The sequence below is a fragment of the Spermophilus citellus genome (assembly GCF_964194105.1).
Source record: "Spermophilus citellus genome assembly, chromosome: 10".
NCBI classification, from domain to species: domain Eukaryota; kingdom Metazoa; phylum Chordata; class Mammalia; order Rodentia; family Sciuridae; genus Spermophilus; species Spermophilus citellus.
This window is the reverse complement of record NC_138197.1, coordinates 100,601,260-100,617,318: the sequence shown is the minus strand read 5'-3', so window position 1 is coordinate 100,617,318 and position 16,059 is coordinate 100,601,260. Positions and strand designations below refer to the sequence as shown.

Genomic DNA, 16,059 nt, shown 5'->3' with positions numbered 1-16,059 from the left:
GCTGGCCTTCCATTCAATCTTGCTTTACTGAGACTGGCTTTTTATAACTTACAAGGTAATGCCCTTAAGTGTCAACCCATTCTTAATTTTAATAAGATAAAGAGCCTCAAGAGTACTTAAAGTGATTCTCACAAGATGCACACTCTTTTAAGGGAGCATAATATTACCTTATGTAACAGATTAAAATGTAGTGTAAAATGTGCTTTATGCTAGGCACATTCTATAAATGGAGTGGTTTGTGAGTATTTCTTCTCTTGAAATATGATTTTTCTTTTATAGTAATGTGAAAAATCCTTCCAAAATGTGGAGGACAATGCAAATGATTCCCAACATTTGACTATATCTGAACCAGTGTCTTTCATCCTTTTTTTTTTTTTTAAAGTAAATGTCAGTCAAAATATAATAGTATATATGGAGGGTCTCAAACATTGAGCAGGAACAAAGATTCAATCACACTGTTCTATTGATACACTAGCTTAGGAATCAGGTTGATTCTTTCACAATATTTTCACAAGTTCTTATTTATATATGCTTTCTCATAGAAAAATAGATTATGACCTTCTGTTGTTAGCCATTATTTATTTTATTGTTTATGTAAAAATATAGCAATTATTTTAAAATATTTACATAATAACACATAAATGTTTAGAAAAGCAAGGTTATCAACAAGTTCTGCAAACAGGTATAACTAATAACTTGCTTCATTTGAAATCATTGCTGCTTCTTCAGAGCAATAACAGCATAACATCTGGGAGATTTCACAGGATCAAACAACTTCACAAGTGCAGACCATGCAATATCTTCCTGCAAATTGATAAGTGATTTAGATATACAACCATTTTTTGAACAGAAAAGGAGAGGTGACAGAGACTACATACTGTAATACTATGGCTGGGCATGGTGGCATACTCATGTAATCCCAGCGTCTCAGGAAGCTGAGGCAGAAGGATCAAGAATTCAAAGCCAGCCTCAGCAACTTAGTGAGACCCAGTCTCAAATAATAACAAGGGCTGGGGATAAAGCTAAATGGTTAAGTGTCCCTGGGTTCAATCTCTGGTACCAAAAACAAACAAACAAAAAACCAAAAAACAAAGCCCATGTAAAAAAAAAACTATAAAAGAACACTATTCTTTGTTGAATAAAATTAACATCTACAGTTTCACCTTCAAGGAATTATGCTGACAAAATAAAGTAACACACATATACTGAATTATAAGGCCTATTTTGCTGTGACTATGAAAAAATGCCATAATCAAATGTATAGTAAATAAAAAATTTTATGATGAAACATTATTCACTCTGTGCAGGATAGTTAATGAGGTGGGAAAATTTTACATAAATGAAACAAACTGCATACAAACTGCATTTGTAATTTTTTTTTACAATTTTAATTAAAGTATAAATAATGTGCACACACATATACTTGCAAAATTCATATATTTGAGTATAAGCATAAATAGAAATATACCAAATACTTAATAGTTAATGCTCAAAGGTAGGATTGTTACTTTAAATGTCCTTTAAAAAATATTTTTATATATTTTAGATTTGTAACATAAATGTGTATTACTTTTAGAATATTTAAAATAGTAAACATAAATTATTTATGCTATTATTTATCTCAACTAATCTCAGTACATATTGTTTTGCCTAACTATTGTACTTAGTTCAATGGAAATTGTTTTGAAAGGAAATTAGTACCTGTTTTGGCAGGGACTGATTGTTCTGTCACCTACAACTTGCAAATCAAGGCTTTTCAGTGATTTGAAGTTAGCTGGCCATTTAGGAAAGCACATCACTATTTAAATACTTAAAAAATGTTCTTTTTGCATAAAAATACAAATTAGAGTAAAGACCCATTTATTAAAATCCATTTGTTCCAGCAGGAAGAAAAAAATTGTTTTAAAGTAAAGGGTTTACAGTGAAAGCATTAGGCCAAATATTGGAATGAGTTTAATTTAAATAGTTCACAATAATTTAAACAAAGCACTCAGTGAGATCTGAAAAATATATTTTCCCTAAAGATAACTTAAAAGACAATATTTTGTCATTTGACATAGATGAAATAAGATTATGGAAAAAATAAAGAAATAATCTTCATTAATTAATTTTCTATACTGCAGAACACGATATGTTCAAAAATCCAAAAGAGAATTAATTAAAAGGCAAAGTCTTACAAAATCAAATGTGTACACAATATTTTTTATGTCTGGCCTTTATTAATTTTGGCTAAACAATCTTTCATATATGGCAGCATTTGTTCACTGCCTATGTATCGTAATTACCATACAATTAAAAGAATGTAAACTTTATTAGAGTAGTTTTTATGAAGACATCTGTTGTACATATGTTTATATACTGACAAGAAGATGGTATAAGTATCTTAACTATAAAAATATAATGAAAAAAATTACCTTACTAGCTTTATGTAAAATAACTATCCTCACTATTACTGGACTCACATTACTACATTTAATAAATATTTGTTAATCATTTAAAAAGTAATGTAATTTACCTGCTCTTTAAGGTAACAAAGTCGATCCAGAAGAATCAATGTTTCTATACAAGGAGCCAGAAATACTTTCAACTAAAAGAAGGCATAAGAAAAGAAAGTGGTACTTAAAAAAAAAAAAAAACTTATTTCCTTAACATTTATGTTTAAGAAAATGCATCTAGAGTTTACATAGGCCAATTCCGAATACTCATTGTGCATCTTCAGAAAATAAATACTGCAGAGATCAAAGGTTTTTCTTTAATAATGGAAAAGAATGCCCTTTAAATGACTTTGAGGTAGAATCCAACAAGCAATCATATGAGAAAGCTTTTAAAGGGGTCCTAAGAATGAAATTCATTAAAAAGAATGCTTGTGAAATAACTGCATCGAGACCAATATGTCTTCAAAGGACTCTAAAATGTCTTTCCATGCATTTATAATACACTTTAAGAGGAATCTACCATGTGCTCTCTTTATTACATTACTGACACCTAATATAGTTCTGAAGTAGGAAATGATCCAAAATAGTTTTTCTACAGAATGAGAAAAACAACATAGATTGGTTGGCTCCATAATAAAATTTAATAGAATGGTATTCAAAGTCTAGCAACATATCCAATTTAATATGTTTAAATATAAGATATTTACCATATTGAATGCTTCCAGCTCATCCATTCTAGGTTTATACTTCTCATAGTAGTCCATTATAATTTTTTCTGGCAACTTAAAGATAAAAATGATAATAAATTTATTAATAGTCAAAGGCAGTTAAAACTTTTCTTTATCAAACATAAATATCATGTTAACTTAAAGTAACCTTAGGTGTCTGAAGAGCTCTCTCTAGCAAGTCAATGTAACTGCTGAAGCAATGTAACATTGAACCAAGTTAATGTAACTAAATTCTTTCACTTAAGTCTGCACTGATAAAGGTTATTCAGCATCATAAAAAAATCACTACTATTTTGATATTAATTCAATACTTAGTAATTAAATATTTACTTTTACTTACTAGTATACTATAAATAAGATTTCAATGAACATTTTTTGAATAAAATTAAAGTTTGAAACACTACAACTATATCCTAGAGAAAGATTTAAAGACTACACAGCAACATAATGTCATATTTCAAATAATTCTCTCTAACATCCACTTAACATACTTATCAATAAACATTATTTTACAATTTTTTCTCTAAAAGATATACCCATAGTATGCTTACCCTCCTACTCTAAATGGCCACTTTCTAGTCCATGCTCATGTTTCTACACCCACCAGTTTAACTTTATGTTTACTGAATCGATTGTTATAATTTACAATCTTTTTATGCCTATTATGTTATTGTAATAATATAAACAAACATTGCATAACCAATGAAAGATGAATGCAAAAGGAAACGTTGTTTTCGTAAGTTGACCAACTTTGTGAAGGGTTTCACAAAGGAGTCACCAGAAAAAACTACAGTCAAAATAAATGAAAGACTGGATCTATAAAAAGAGTAAAAAATCTGAAAGGATTTGTCAGATTTCCTGGCAAATGTCTAAATGATTTTTCCCCCCAAAGTCTGTCCCTTTTCTTATTGCACTAAAACCTATTTTTTAAGAGATTTTTTTTTTTTAAATTAAGAGCTTCACAGTTAGTTATTCACAGTAGTTGGGTTCATCCAGACATATCTATATATACATGGTAATTGGTTTCAGTTCACTCCCCCTTGACCTCCTGCCCTCCCTACCCTCTCCCATTCTCTTTCCTCTACTTTATCAGACTTCCTTTGGGTCTTCTATTAATTTATATTTGATTGGTTCTATATGTTATTCTATCCTTCCCTCCTGCTTTTCTTTATTTTACTCTGGCTTCCACATTTGAGAGAGCTTTGAGTTTCTCAGTTTGCCTAATTTTACTTAGCGTGATATTCTCCATGAACCTATTTTGAATTTAAAAACTATAAAAGGGAAGCAGTGAAGAGCAAAGCTCTGTGTCATCACATTTCGCATAAAACCTTCCAGAAAAGATCTCCCTTTTGGTATAGACCTTAAGAAGATTATGTACCCCTCACCCTTTTAAAACTCTCACCCATCTTTGAATTAAATTGAGTACCCTCTAGACCAGGCTTCTACAGTAGAATGAATTGGTCTGAATTCAGGACTGTATTTCAAGGCAGCAAAAACTCTCATTTCACAAAATTGTGTGCCTGAACCATAGCCTTTAAACTTTACTTCTCTGCTACCATCCTCAGATTAGCTGTAAAGTGACACCTTTGAACGCTTAATCTTTACCATTCTGCTTTCTACAGACATCAGTTTTCAATGTGATTCCTTAGATTCTCATTTCTCTGTGCTAAACTAGAAAGTACTGTCCTCGATTGCCTTTGTTGCAATTAGGAATTGCTGACTTTGCTTTTTCAGGGGATGCTACTACGGAGACCTGTATTCTTTTTTTTTTTTTTTTTTTTATTGATTATTTATCGCATTACATAGTTCATGATATATCATCTTTCATACATTAGACTCAAATTGTGCTTTGAACTCCCATTTTCACCCCAAATACAGATTGCAGAATCACATCTGTTACATATTCGCATTTTTACATAATGCCATATTAGTGACTGTTGTATTCTGCTACCTTTCCTATCCCCTACTATCCCCCCTCCCCTCCCCTCCCCTCCCATCTTCCCTCTCTACCTCCCCTGCTGTTGTTCAATTCTCTCCCTTTTTTTTTTCCCTCCCCCTTGCCCCTCATAACCTCTTATAATTTTATGTATCCTTGAAGGTCTCCTACCATTTCCATATGCTTTCCCTTCTCTCTCCGTTTCTCTCCCCCGATTCGTCTTTGTTTACTGTAGTCTTTTCCTCATGCTCTTTTTTCATGTTCTGTTCTTAGTTTTTCTCTTTATATCAAAGCAGACATTTGGCATTTGTTTTTTAGGGCTTGGCTAGCTTCGCTTAGCATAATCTGCTCTAATGCCATCCATTTCCCTGCAAATTCTATGATTTTGTCATTTCTTAGTGCTGCATAATACTCCATTGTGTATAGATGCCACATTTTTTTTATCCATTCATCAATTGAAGGGCATCTAGGTTGGTTCCACAGTCTAGCTATTGTGAATTGTGCCGCTATAATCATTGATGTGGCCGTATCCCTATAGTGCGCTCTTTTAAGGTCCTCAGGGAATAGTCCGAGAAGTGCGATAGCTGGGTCAAATGGTGGTTCCATTCCCAGCTTTCCCAGGAATCTCCATACTGCTTTCCAAATTGGCCTCACCATTTTGCAGTCCCACCAGCAGTGTACAAGTGTACCCTTTTCCCCACATCCCCGCCAACACTTGTTGTTGTTTGACTTCATAGTGGCTGCCAATCTTACTGGAGTGAGATGGTATCTTAGGGTGGTTTTGATTTGCATTTCTCTGATTGCTAGAGATGGTGAGCATTTTTTCATGTACTTGTTGATTGATTGTATGTCCTCCTCTGAGAAGTGTCTGTTGAGGTCCTTGGCCCATTTGTTAATTGGGTTATTTGTTATCTTATTGTTTAATTTTTTGAGTTCTTTGTACATTCTGGATATTAGGGCTCTATCGGAGGTGTGGGGGGTAAAGATTTGTTCCCAGGATGTAGGCTCTCTATTTACCTCTTTTATTGTTTCTCTTGCTGAGAAAAAACTTTTTAGTTTAATTAAGTCCCATTTGTTTATTCTTGTTGTTAACTCTTGGGCTATGGGTGTCCTATTGAGGAATTTGGAGCCTGACCCCACAATTTGTAGATCATAGCCAACTTTTTCTTCTATCAGACGCAGTGTCTCTGATTTGATACCTAGCTCCCTGATCCATTTTGAGTTAATTTTTGTGGATGGCGAGAGAAAGGGATTCAATTTCATTTTGTTGCATATGGATTTCCAATTTTCCCAGCACCATTTGTTGAAAATGCTATCCTTCCTCCATTGCATGCTTTTAGCCCCTTTATCAAATATAAGATAGTTGTAACTTTGTGGATTAGTCTCTGTGTCTTCTATTCTGTACCATTGGTCTACCCACCTGTTTTGGTACCAGTACCATGCTGTTTTTGTTACTATTGCTTTGTAGTACAGTTTGACCTCTGGTATCGCTATGCCTCCAGATTCACACTTCCTGCTTAGAATTGCTTTTGCTATTCTGGGTCTTTTGTTTTTCCATATGAATTTCATGATTGCTTTGTCTATTTCTACAAGAAATGCCATTGGGATTTTGATTGGCATCGCATTAAACCTGTAGAGAAGTTTGGGTAATATCGCCATTTTGACGATGTTAGTTCTGCCTATCCATGAACAGGGTACATTTTTCCATCTTCTGAGATCTTCTTCTATCTCTCTCTTTATGGTTCTGTAGTTTTCATTGTATAAATCTTTCACCTCTTTTGTTAGGTTGATTCCCAAGTATCTTATTTTCTTTGAGGATATTGTGAATGGAGTGGTTTTCCTTATTTCCATTTCCGAGGTTTTGTTGCTGATATACAGGAATGCCTTTGATTTATGCGTGTTGATTTTATACCCTGCCACTTTGCTGAATTCATTTATTAACTCTAGCAGCTTCTTTGTAGACTCTTTTGGGTCTGTTAAGTATATTATCATGTCATCCGCAAATAGCGATAGTTTAATTTCTTCTTTTCCTATTTTTATGCCTTTAATTTCTTTTGTCTGTCTAATTGCTCTGGCTAGTACTTCGAGAACTAAATTGAATAGAAGTGGTGATAGAGGGCATCCCTGTCTTGTTCCAGATTTTAGAGGAAATGCCTTCAGTTTTTCTCCGTTTAGGATGATGCTAGCCTGAGGTTTAGCATATACAGCTATTCTTTTGGTTTGTCTGAGATTTGTAACCCTGGGATTTCCTCTTGGCCTCTTTCTACATCCCTTTTTTACATCCAATGTACTTTGAAATACACATAGTTTGAGATTTAAAATGCCTCTTGATTTTATCAAAAAGGGAGTCTGTGCTTCCATTTCTCATTGTATTTGTTGCTTTTGAGGGATTCTGGAGAGAAAAGGGGAGAGCACTATCTTTACTCTCTTATTTAAAAATAAGTCTGTTACTTTAAGTGAACCAAGGCTGGCATTATATGGATTATACATTATCCTATGTTTGATGCAAAAATAGTGAAGGTAGACCTTCAAGCAGTGATACCATATGCAAATCTTTGTGTAAACAAAACTAAACAAATGGCCCTCTTCTTATATCAAAAATTGGTGAATAAAAGGTATAATCTTGTATTTCTAGGAGAAAAATTCAGTGTTTAAGGTATGATTCCATGCTTAAGTCAACTTTTTCAATCAAATGTTTAAAAATACTTCAGATTAGATCACGGAGATTCTAAGAAGTTTAAAAAATGAAGACACCATCCCACTTAATGTCAACATGAATCTTCAAGACATATTTTTTACAGGTGGCATTACTGAGTGTTGAAATCAGCGAGAACCTACGAAGGGTCAACTTTACGGAGATTAAAAAAGGCATCAAGAACTGAGGCACTGCCCAGCAGAGGTCATAACTCAAGCAAGGCCATATACAAAAACTTATAAATTAAAAATGTGAAATGAATGACAGATTGGAATACTGGACAGGAACTACTTGCTCCCTGCTGTCCAAGGCCTATATTCTAGGAAAAGGGATTAGCACGAGTTGTGTAGTAGGTCCCTCCCTGGCTTTGCGTCAGGGACAAGGAGATATACAGTTCTAAAGAGAAAATGGGTTGGACACAGTAAATGAGCAGTCATGCTCAAGCACTTTAGTCTACACTCTCTTCTTCACAATTTCTTGACAGCTATTTGACTTAACCAAATAGGTTAGAGAATATGTCGTACTACCCAATGTGTGTTTCATATACTTGACCAACTTCATTCTGCCTGCAAGAATTCTAAAAGTCAAAGATGTAAGCATTCTTTCTTCAACTCTTCATTAAGACTCATCACTTTCTGAATTTCATTTGCCTTTAAAAAAGGCAGATTCAGACTTCAATTCTTCAATCTGCTTTAGATGTATATTCATATTTGCCAGGTGCAGTGATGAACTCCTATAATCCCAGCTACTCAGGAGGCTGAGGCAGGAAGATTCCAAGTTCAATGCCAGCCTGGACAACTTAGACCCTGTCTCAAAATAAAATAAAAGGGCTGGTGGTGTAGCTCAGTGGTAGAGCACTTTCCTGACATGTATGAGGCCTTGGGTTCGATCCCTAGTACCACAAAAAACAAAAACAAAACAAAAAATCCTTTGTTGTAAGTATGAAATTTCTTCTTATTCTTCCTCTTAGGCTTGCTTGCTTGATGACTGTTAGTTTTGTAAAAAATGTCAAATAATTATTCTTTTTTTGTGTGATGTCTCTTATCATATAAGTATAAAAAAATACAATTAGACAGTATAGATTGGCATTCTTCCCCAGTTTCCTAGATTTTGGTCTAAAGAAATCCACTTAACTTCACATCTCAATCCTATTGTCCTTAGTATTCAAAGAGATAATATAAATAAATAAAACTTTTAGTACCATATCTGGCATAAAGCAAAAGTTCAATAAACATTGGTTTTTCTCATATTATTTTAAAAGAAATCAACATACGTTTTAGGTTTAAAGAAATTTTGAAGATAGTACAATTTCCATTTATTCTATATCTACTACTTCATGTTACATTATGCTACATTTGTAATAATGAAAGAACCAACGTTGACACATTAACTAAAGTTCATACTACCCTCAGATTTTCTTGTTTTTTACCTGTGTCCTGATTTTCCAGTTCTAGAATCCCATCCAGAATACCACATCACATTTAGACCACTTGGTTTTGAAAGTTTCTCAGACTTGCCTTGTTTTTATGATCTTGATAGTTTTGAGAAGTATTGGTCAGATATTTTAGAGAATGTTCCTACATTTGTACTTCCCCCACATTTTTTATCGGTGCATTCACATTCATACATCTACACAACATAACCATATAATTTGGCCAATTTCCCCAGTACTCCTCCATTTGGACGTGTTAGATTTTTTTCCCCCTGTTATAAATTAGGGCTATAGTTTTTGAAAACAAGATCACAGAAGGGTCATGTTCCTTATATCACATCAAAAGTATGTATTTCTCATGTGACTTATCATCCTTTTCTTCTTCTTCTTCTTCTTCTTTTTTTTAATTTAGGAAGGCAAGATAAGATTTATCCAGGAAAGCAAGCAACAGAGCAGGATATACAAAGGAAGAAAGAATGGAGGTACTTGAGAGTAAGGTATGCTTTGGGGGTCTTGGATTCTTTTTTCTTTAATTGGTGAATTATAATTATGCATGAGTGGGATTCATTATGGCATATTCATATATACATATAATATAATTTGATGAATCTCATTCTGCAGTACCTCCCTTTCTCTCCCTTTCTCCCTCCCTGATGTGCTTGCTCTACTCTTTTGATAATTTCCCTTCTATTGACCTAGTACTTTTGTCATTGACCTTGACTACCTGGATGCAATAGTGTTTCTTGGGTTTTTTAACTATAAAATTCCTTTTCTGTCCCCTTTTCCAGACTCTAGGGAAAAAGTCACCATGTACTGACTACACTTAATGAGTGGGAAGCTATACTCCATCTCCTCAAGGGTAGAATACCTACATAAATTATTTGGAATTGTTTTCCATAAGAGATTTGTCTCTTTTTCACTTATTTATTTATTCTATTTTTTAAAGAGATATATGTAAAGGACTCCAGACAAGCAAAGGTGGACCTTACAACAACTTCATGGAAAGCAGGTAGACAAGTACATGCCACACACAGTTGTTAGACATCCTCCCCACATTATATATCATTAGAGGATGACTTGGTATTTGAAATAGTCTTACCACTAGATGGTAGAACTGAAGCTGCCAGTATAACCTTGACTAGGTCATAATGGGCTCAAAAACTATGGTATATAGTTATGGAAGTGAGATTCATCAGCTGATTGTGCTAAGGAACCAAGAAGAGACAAAATCAGAGTCAGGGAGACTGAAGTGATCCTGATATTCTTAAGTTGACAGAGGAAGTTATCCATACTCTTAGTCAAAAAACTACTGTTACTATAATCTTTTGTAAAACACAAAGCAAAGTTGATTCCTATGTTTATTATTTTTAGAAGTGATATAATTACATATGTAGCTAATATTTTTAACCTTCAAACTTACGGGTAGTAAGACAGGATTGCCTTAAAAAAAAGAAAGAAAAATAGATTTCTTATCTTTTTCATTGCATACCTGTTTAATTACTAGCTAATGAAAATAAAATTTAAAATTGCTCCTATTTGAATAATAAAATTTACATATATTATATTCAGCTCATATTCTAAAAATAAGTAGATACAGCATATAATTATTATATCATTATTACATAATAATTATACATGTATATAATTATTATTACAATTATTTCATATGAGCTGTCATTTGCAGATTTGTATACTTTAATAATTCTAATAATCTAAACTAATATGGCATGTAACAATGATTTGTCCTATATTAACAGCAATATTAATAACATAATTAAGTCTCAATCTAAAATGATGCAGATTTAACTGAGATAAAATTTGCAGGCATGAGAAATAATGCTTGGGGGTTTAATCATTAAGAACTTATATTCTGCAGTACTTCTGGGTAAACATCCAAAAGAAGTAAAAATCATTACTTTGTAACAATATCTGCACCGCCATGTTTACTGCAGCATTATTCACTATAGTAAGATATGGAAACAACCTAATCTACTGATGAATGAATGAATAAAGAAGTTGTGGTATAAACACACACACACACACACACACACAAATATTATTCAGTCTTCAAAAAGAAGTACTTTGCCATAAAGCAGTCAATGTTCTGACACAACTTATTGTTTTCAGTGGTGTAGTTAGGCTTAACTTTGTTATGGAATCTAAACATGCTTTAAAAATAGGATCCTTTACAGAGGGTTGAAAGAATATCATTCTTAAGTGGTTGCAGCTATCCTAAATGAGAGGTTCAGGAAGGGATCATTTTGAATAGAAAGTTTAAAACCTCAATCACTGTTTAATCCCCTAAAAATGGGATTTATGATGAGAATGGTAGATGACTACAAATGAAATCATTAAGATGACAAATGATGAAGACAGTGGTTCTCACGTGGGGTCAGTTTTGGCCATGTCTAGAGACTTTTCTTTTTCTTTAAAATGTTTCATCATTATGCTACTGCTGACATCTAGTGGGTAGAGGCCAGAGATGCTGCTAAATGTCATAATGCACAGGTCAGTTCCTCACAACAAAGAATCCAAATGCAATGGTGCTGAGTTTGATGAAGTAAGCTCTATAATAAATGTCAATGCTGTCTTTCACAACTGACTTTTATGAGTTACAGATTAAACTTGTAAGCGGTTTGTAAGGCACTTTTTTATCCAATACATGCAGTTTTGGTGTCCTTTGGAAAGATGATTTAACTGGGAATGTTTTGTTTGCTTTTATATTTAATTTGATTTCTTGTGGATAAGAACTTACCCAGAGTATTTTAGAAGATTTTCTAGATACTTACCTTGTTTACATTGTTTTAAATGTGAAGAGATATTTTAAAGATTATAAGACATCAGTGCATTCACTACACATCCAATTACATATAAATGCTTGTAAAAAAATGATTATGAGCAGGGTGTTGTGATGTACACTGTAATCTCAGCAGTTCAGGAGGCTGAGGCAGGAGGATCTCCTTAAAGCTAGCCTCAGCTACTTACGGAGGCCCCAAGCAACTCAGTGAGACACTGTCTCTAAAATAAAATACAAAAAAGGGATAGATGTGGCTCAGTGGTTAAGTGCTCCTAGGTTCAATTCCCAGTACAAAAAAAAAAAAAAAAGAAAGAAAAGAAATAATTATGAATTAGTCAAAGGTGTTTTTAGTATATTCAAAATTTCAAATTTAAATGGTCTAAACATTTTTCAGTGTTTAGAACTTCAAGTGAAAAATAATTTATTTTTTAAGTAAAATTAAATGTCCACCTTTTTATTGTGTGTATTGTCAAAGCTTTCATTTTAACATTGATTGTTTCTGATTTAAGAATAAAATATTTGTATTGTATTGGAAACACAACTTTGGTTTTGATAACTTAATATTGCTAATTGCTGTGGCCTGACAGACACTATTTTTTAAATATCTCTTGCTTAAAAATAATAAAAAAAAGCTCTCCCCAACTGTATATTTATTTATTTGCTTCCTTTCACCAGCACAGCTTTTTCATGCCTTATCATGTAGTTTGGTACTTTCCTCTGTTGGGAGCTGTCCTGGATGAACATGCCTTTAAGTTCTGATGCACTGGGTTCTGAACAATTATTGCCTTCAGTCTGCTTGGTAGTGCCAGGTGAAAGTAACTTGGGCATTACCCCAGCTTGGATAACAAGGCGTGGCTCCAGGAATAGGAGTCACTCACTGGGGTTGAGTTACACTCACCTGTTCCTTTGTAATACTACCCCTTTGCCCTTTTGGAGATAGAATATTCCATGGAACAGCCTCCCCTAACAAAACCGAGGTTTGAGGTGTGCTCTCTCTCTCTCTTGTCCTTTTTGCCTCCTTTGTGGGAGCTGGGTCAGAGGAGCTGTCACAGAACCCAAAGAAAAAGGTATTTCTCTGTCTCTGTGTGATTATTTTGTGCCAGCCCAGTTCACCTGGAGTGACCCTGACTGGTTCTGACCTTATGTGGAGTCTTGATTCAAGTTCTAGCTCTCTGTAGCAGGAAATTTGACTTGCCTTTTTCTGAGACTCTTTTTATATCATTTCATTGGGAATAATAATACCTATCATGAGTGTTTTCTTAAACAGACTTTATTTTTTAGAAGAGTTTTAGGTTTATGCAAAATTGAGCAAAAAAATATGGTGTGCCCATACAGACTCTGCTTGTACACATAAAGAGTCTCCTCTATTCCCAGCATCACTCACTAGAGTGATGCATTTCTTATAGTTGATGGAACTACACTGACCCATCATTATCATCCAAAGACTATATTGCATATTAGGATTCACTCATATTAGCATAAATTGTGTGGGATTGGATAAAAGTACAACAACATGTATCCACCATTATAACATAATGCAGAGTAATTCCAGTGCCCTAATGCCTGTCTCCATCCCCCCATTCCTGAAACCACTTAACTTTTTACTGTCTTCATCATTTTGACATTTCCAGAATGTCACATAGTTGGAATCATATCATATTTGCCTTTTCATATTGGCTACTATCACTGAGTAATATACATTTGTCACATGAGTCTGGGTGATCTTACCCAGTGGGACTGCCACGGGAAGTTCCCAAATACCTGAACAGTACTTGGTGGTATGGCCATTTTGGCAATGTTAGTTATCACTAACCTAGAGCATGGAAGATATTTCCATCTTCTAAGGTCTTCCATTTTCCTTAGTTTTCATTGTAGAGGTCTTTCACCTCTTTTGTTAGATTGATTCCCAAATATTTTATTTTATTTTTTGAGACGATTGTGAATGGGACAGTTTTCCTAATTTCTCTTTCAGTGGATTCATCACTGATGTATAGGGAATGAATAGGTGTTAATTTTATATTCTCCTATTTGTTGAATTCATTTATGAGTTCTAGAAGTTTTCTGGTGGAATTTTTTAAAATTTCTAAATATATAATCATGTTATAAGCAAATAGTGATAGTTTGAGTTCTTCTTTACCTATTTGTATCGCTTTAATTTCTTTCATCTAATTGCTCTGGTTAGAGTTTCAAGGACAATGTTGAATAAAAGTGGTGAAAGAGGGCATCCTTGTCTTGTTCCAGTTTTTACAGGGAATGCTTTCAATATTTCTCCATTTAGGATGATGTTGGCTTTGGGTTTAGCATATATAGCTTTTATAATGTTGAGGTACATTCCTACTATTTCTAGTTTTTCTAGTGTTTTGAACATGAGGGATGCTGTATGTTGTGAAATGATTTTTTAAGATGATCTATTAAGATGATCATATGATTACTGTATTTAAGTCTATTGATATGATAAATTACTTTTATTGATTTCTGTATAGTTGAACCAACCTTGCATCCTGGAATGAACCCCATTTGATTGTGGTGCACTACATTTTAAATGTTTTTGTATGAAATTTTCCACAATTTTATTCAGAATTTTTGCATTTATGTTCAACAGGGATATTGGTCTTAAGTTTTCTTTCCTTGATGTGCCTTTGGTTTTGGTATCAGGGTGATACTAGCTTCATGGAATGAGTTTAGAAGGGTTCCCTCCTTTTCTAAATTGAGGAATATTGATGTTAGTTCATCTTTTAAAGTTCTGGTAGACCTTGGCTGAGAATCCATCCAGTCCTGGGCTTTTCTTTGTTGTTAGGCTTTTGGTAACATCTTTAATTTCATTGCTTGAAACTGATCTTTTTAAAATTTCCATGTCCTCCTGATTCTATTTGGGTAGGTCATATGCCTTTAGAAATGTGATGATTTCCTATTTTATTGAAGAATAAATTTTCAAAATAGTTTCTGATTATCTTCTGTATTTCAGTAGTGTCTGTCATGGCATTTCCTTTTTCATCATGAATTTTAGTAATTTGAGTTTTTTCTTTTTCTTTGTTAGCCTGGCTAAGGATTTATCAACCATATTTATTTTTTTTTCAAAGAACCAGCTTTTTGTCTTGTCAATTTTTTAATGGTTTCTTTTATTTCAATTTCATCTGATTTTAATTATGTCCTGTCTTCTGCTTTCAGGGTTAATATGTTCTTTTTCTAGGACTTTGTGATGTAATATTAGGTCATTTATTCACTGACTGTATTTTTTTTAATGAATGAGCTACAATTAAATTTCTTTTTAGCACTGTCTTCAGTATCCAGAGATTTTGATATGTTGTACCTCTATTCTCATTTACCTCTAAGTATTTTTTTAAAATTTCATCCTTGATTTCTTCTGCTCTCTATTCATCATTGAATAGAATATTATTTAGTCTCCAGGTGTTTGAGAAGCTTCTATTTTTTAATTTATCATTGATTTCTAATTTTATTCCACTTTGATCTGATAGAACGCAAGGTATTATCTCTATATTTTTTTTTTTTTTTGTATTTGCTAGGAGCTGCTTTGTGACATAGATATGGTCTATTTTAGAGAAGGATACATGTGCTGCTAAGAAGAAAGTTTATTCACTCATTGATGGATAAAATATTCTATATATGTATATTAAGTCTAAATTATTGATTGTATTATTTAGTTCTATAGTTTTTTTGTTTAGTTTTGTTTGGAGGAACAAGGAATGTTAAAATCATCCAATATTATTGTGTTGTGGGTTCTTTGATTCTTGAAATTGAGAAGGGTTCCTTTGATGTAACACAGATGTTCCATTGTTGGGCATAAATATTTATGATTGTTATGTCTTGTTGATGTATACGTCCCTTAAGCAGTATGAAATTACCTTCTTTGTCTCTTCTGATTAACTCAGGCTTGAAGTCCACTTTATCTGCTTGTTTACACGGTCCATTTTAGTGATGTATTTATTGGGACAGGATTTGTATTCCTGGTCATTTTGGTTTATTTCTAGTTTTTAATTTGAATTAGTTTCTCCTCTGATTGACTATTCCTTTAGTG

General features: G+C 33.3%; 1 protein-coding gene across 5 annotated transcripts in view; it reads right to left on the bottom strand.

Annotated features, from left to right (window-relative positions):
* Positions 1–316: 316 nt before the first annotated feature.
* Positions 317–16,059, bottom strand: part of METTL25 (methyltransferase like 25) — a 113,654-nt gene continuing 97,911 nt past the window's right edge. For 3 of the 5 annotated variants that reach the window (XM_081310139.1, XM_081310141.1, XM_081310140.1), the window contains 3 exons: positions 3,143–3,217; positions 2,516–2,587; positions 318–804 (listed from right to left, as the gene is read on the bottom strand). In XM_081310139.1, coding sequence (XP_081166265.1) covers positions 712–804; positions 2,516–2,587; positions 3,143–3,217 — 240 coding nt within the window. In that variant the 3' untranslated portion in view covers positions 318–711. Of the gene's footprint in view, positions 805–2,515; positions 2,588–3,142; positions 3,218–16,059 lie in introns of all 5 variants that reach the window. The other 2 variants (XM_081310138.1, XM_081310137.1) reach the window with 2 other exon arrangements.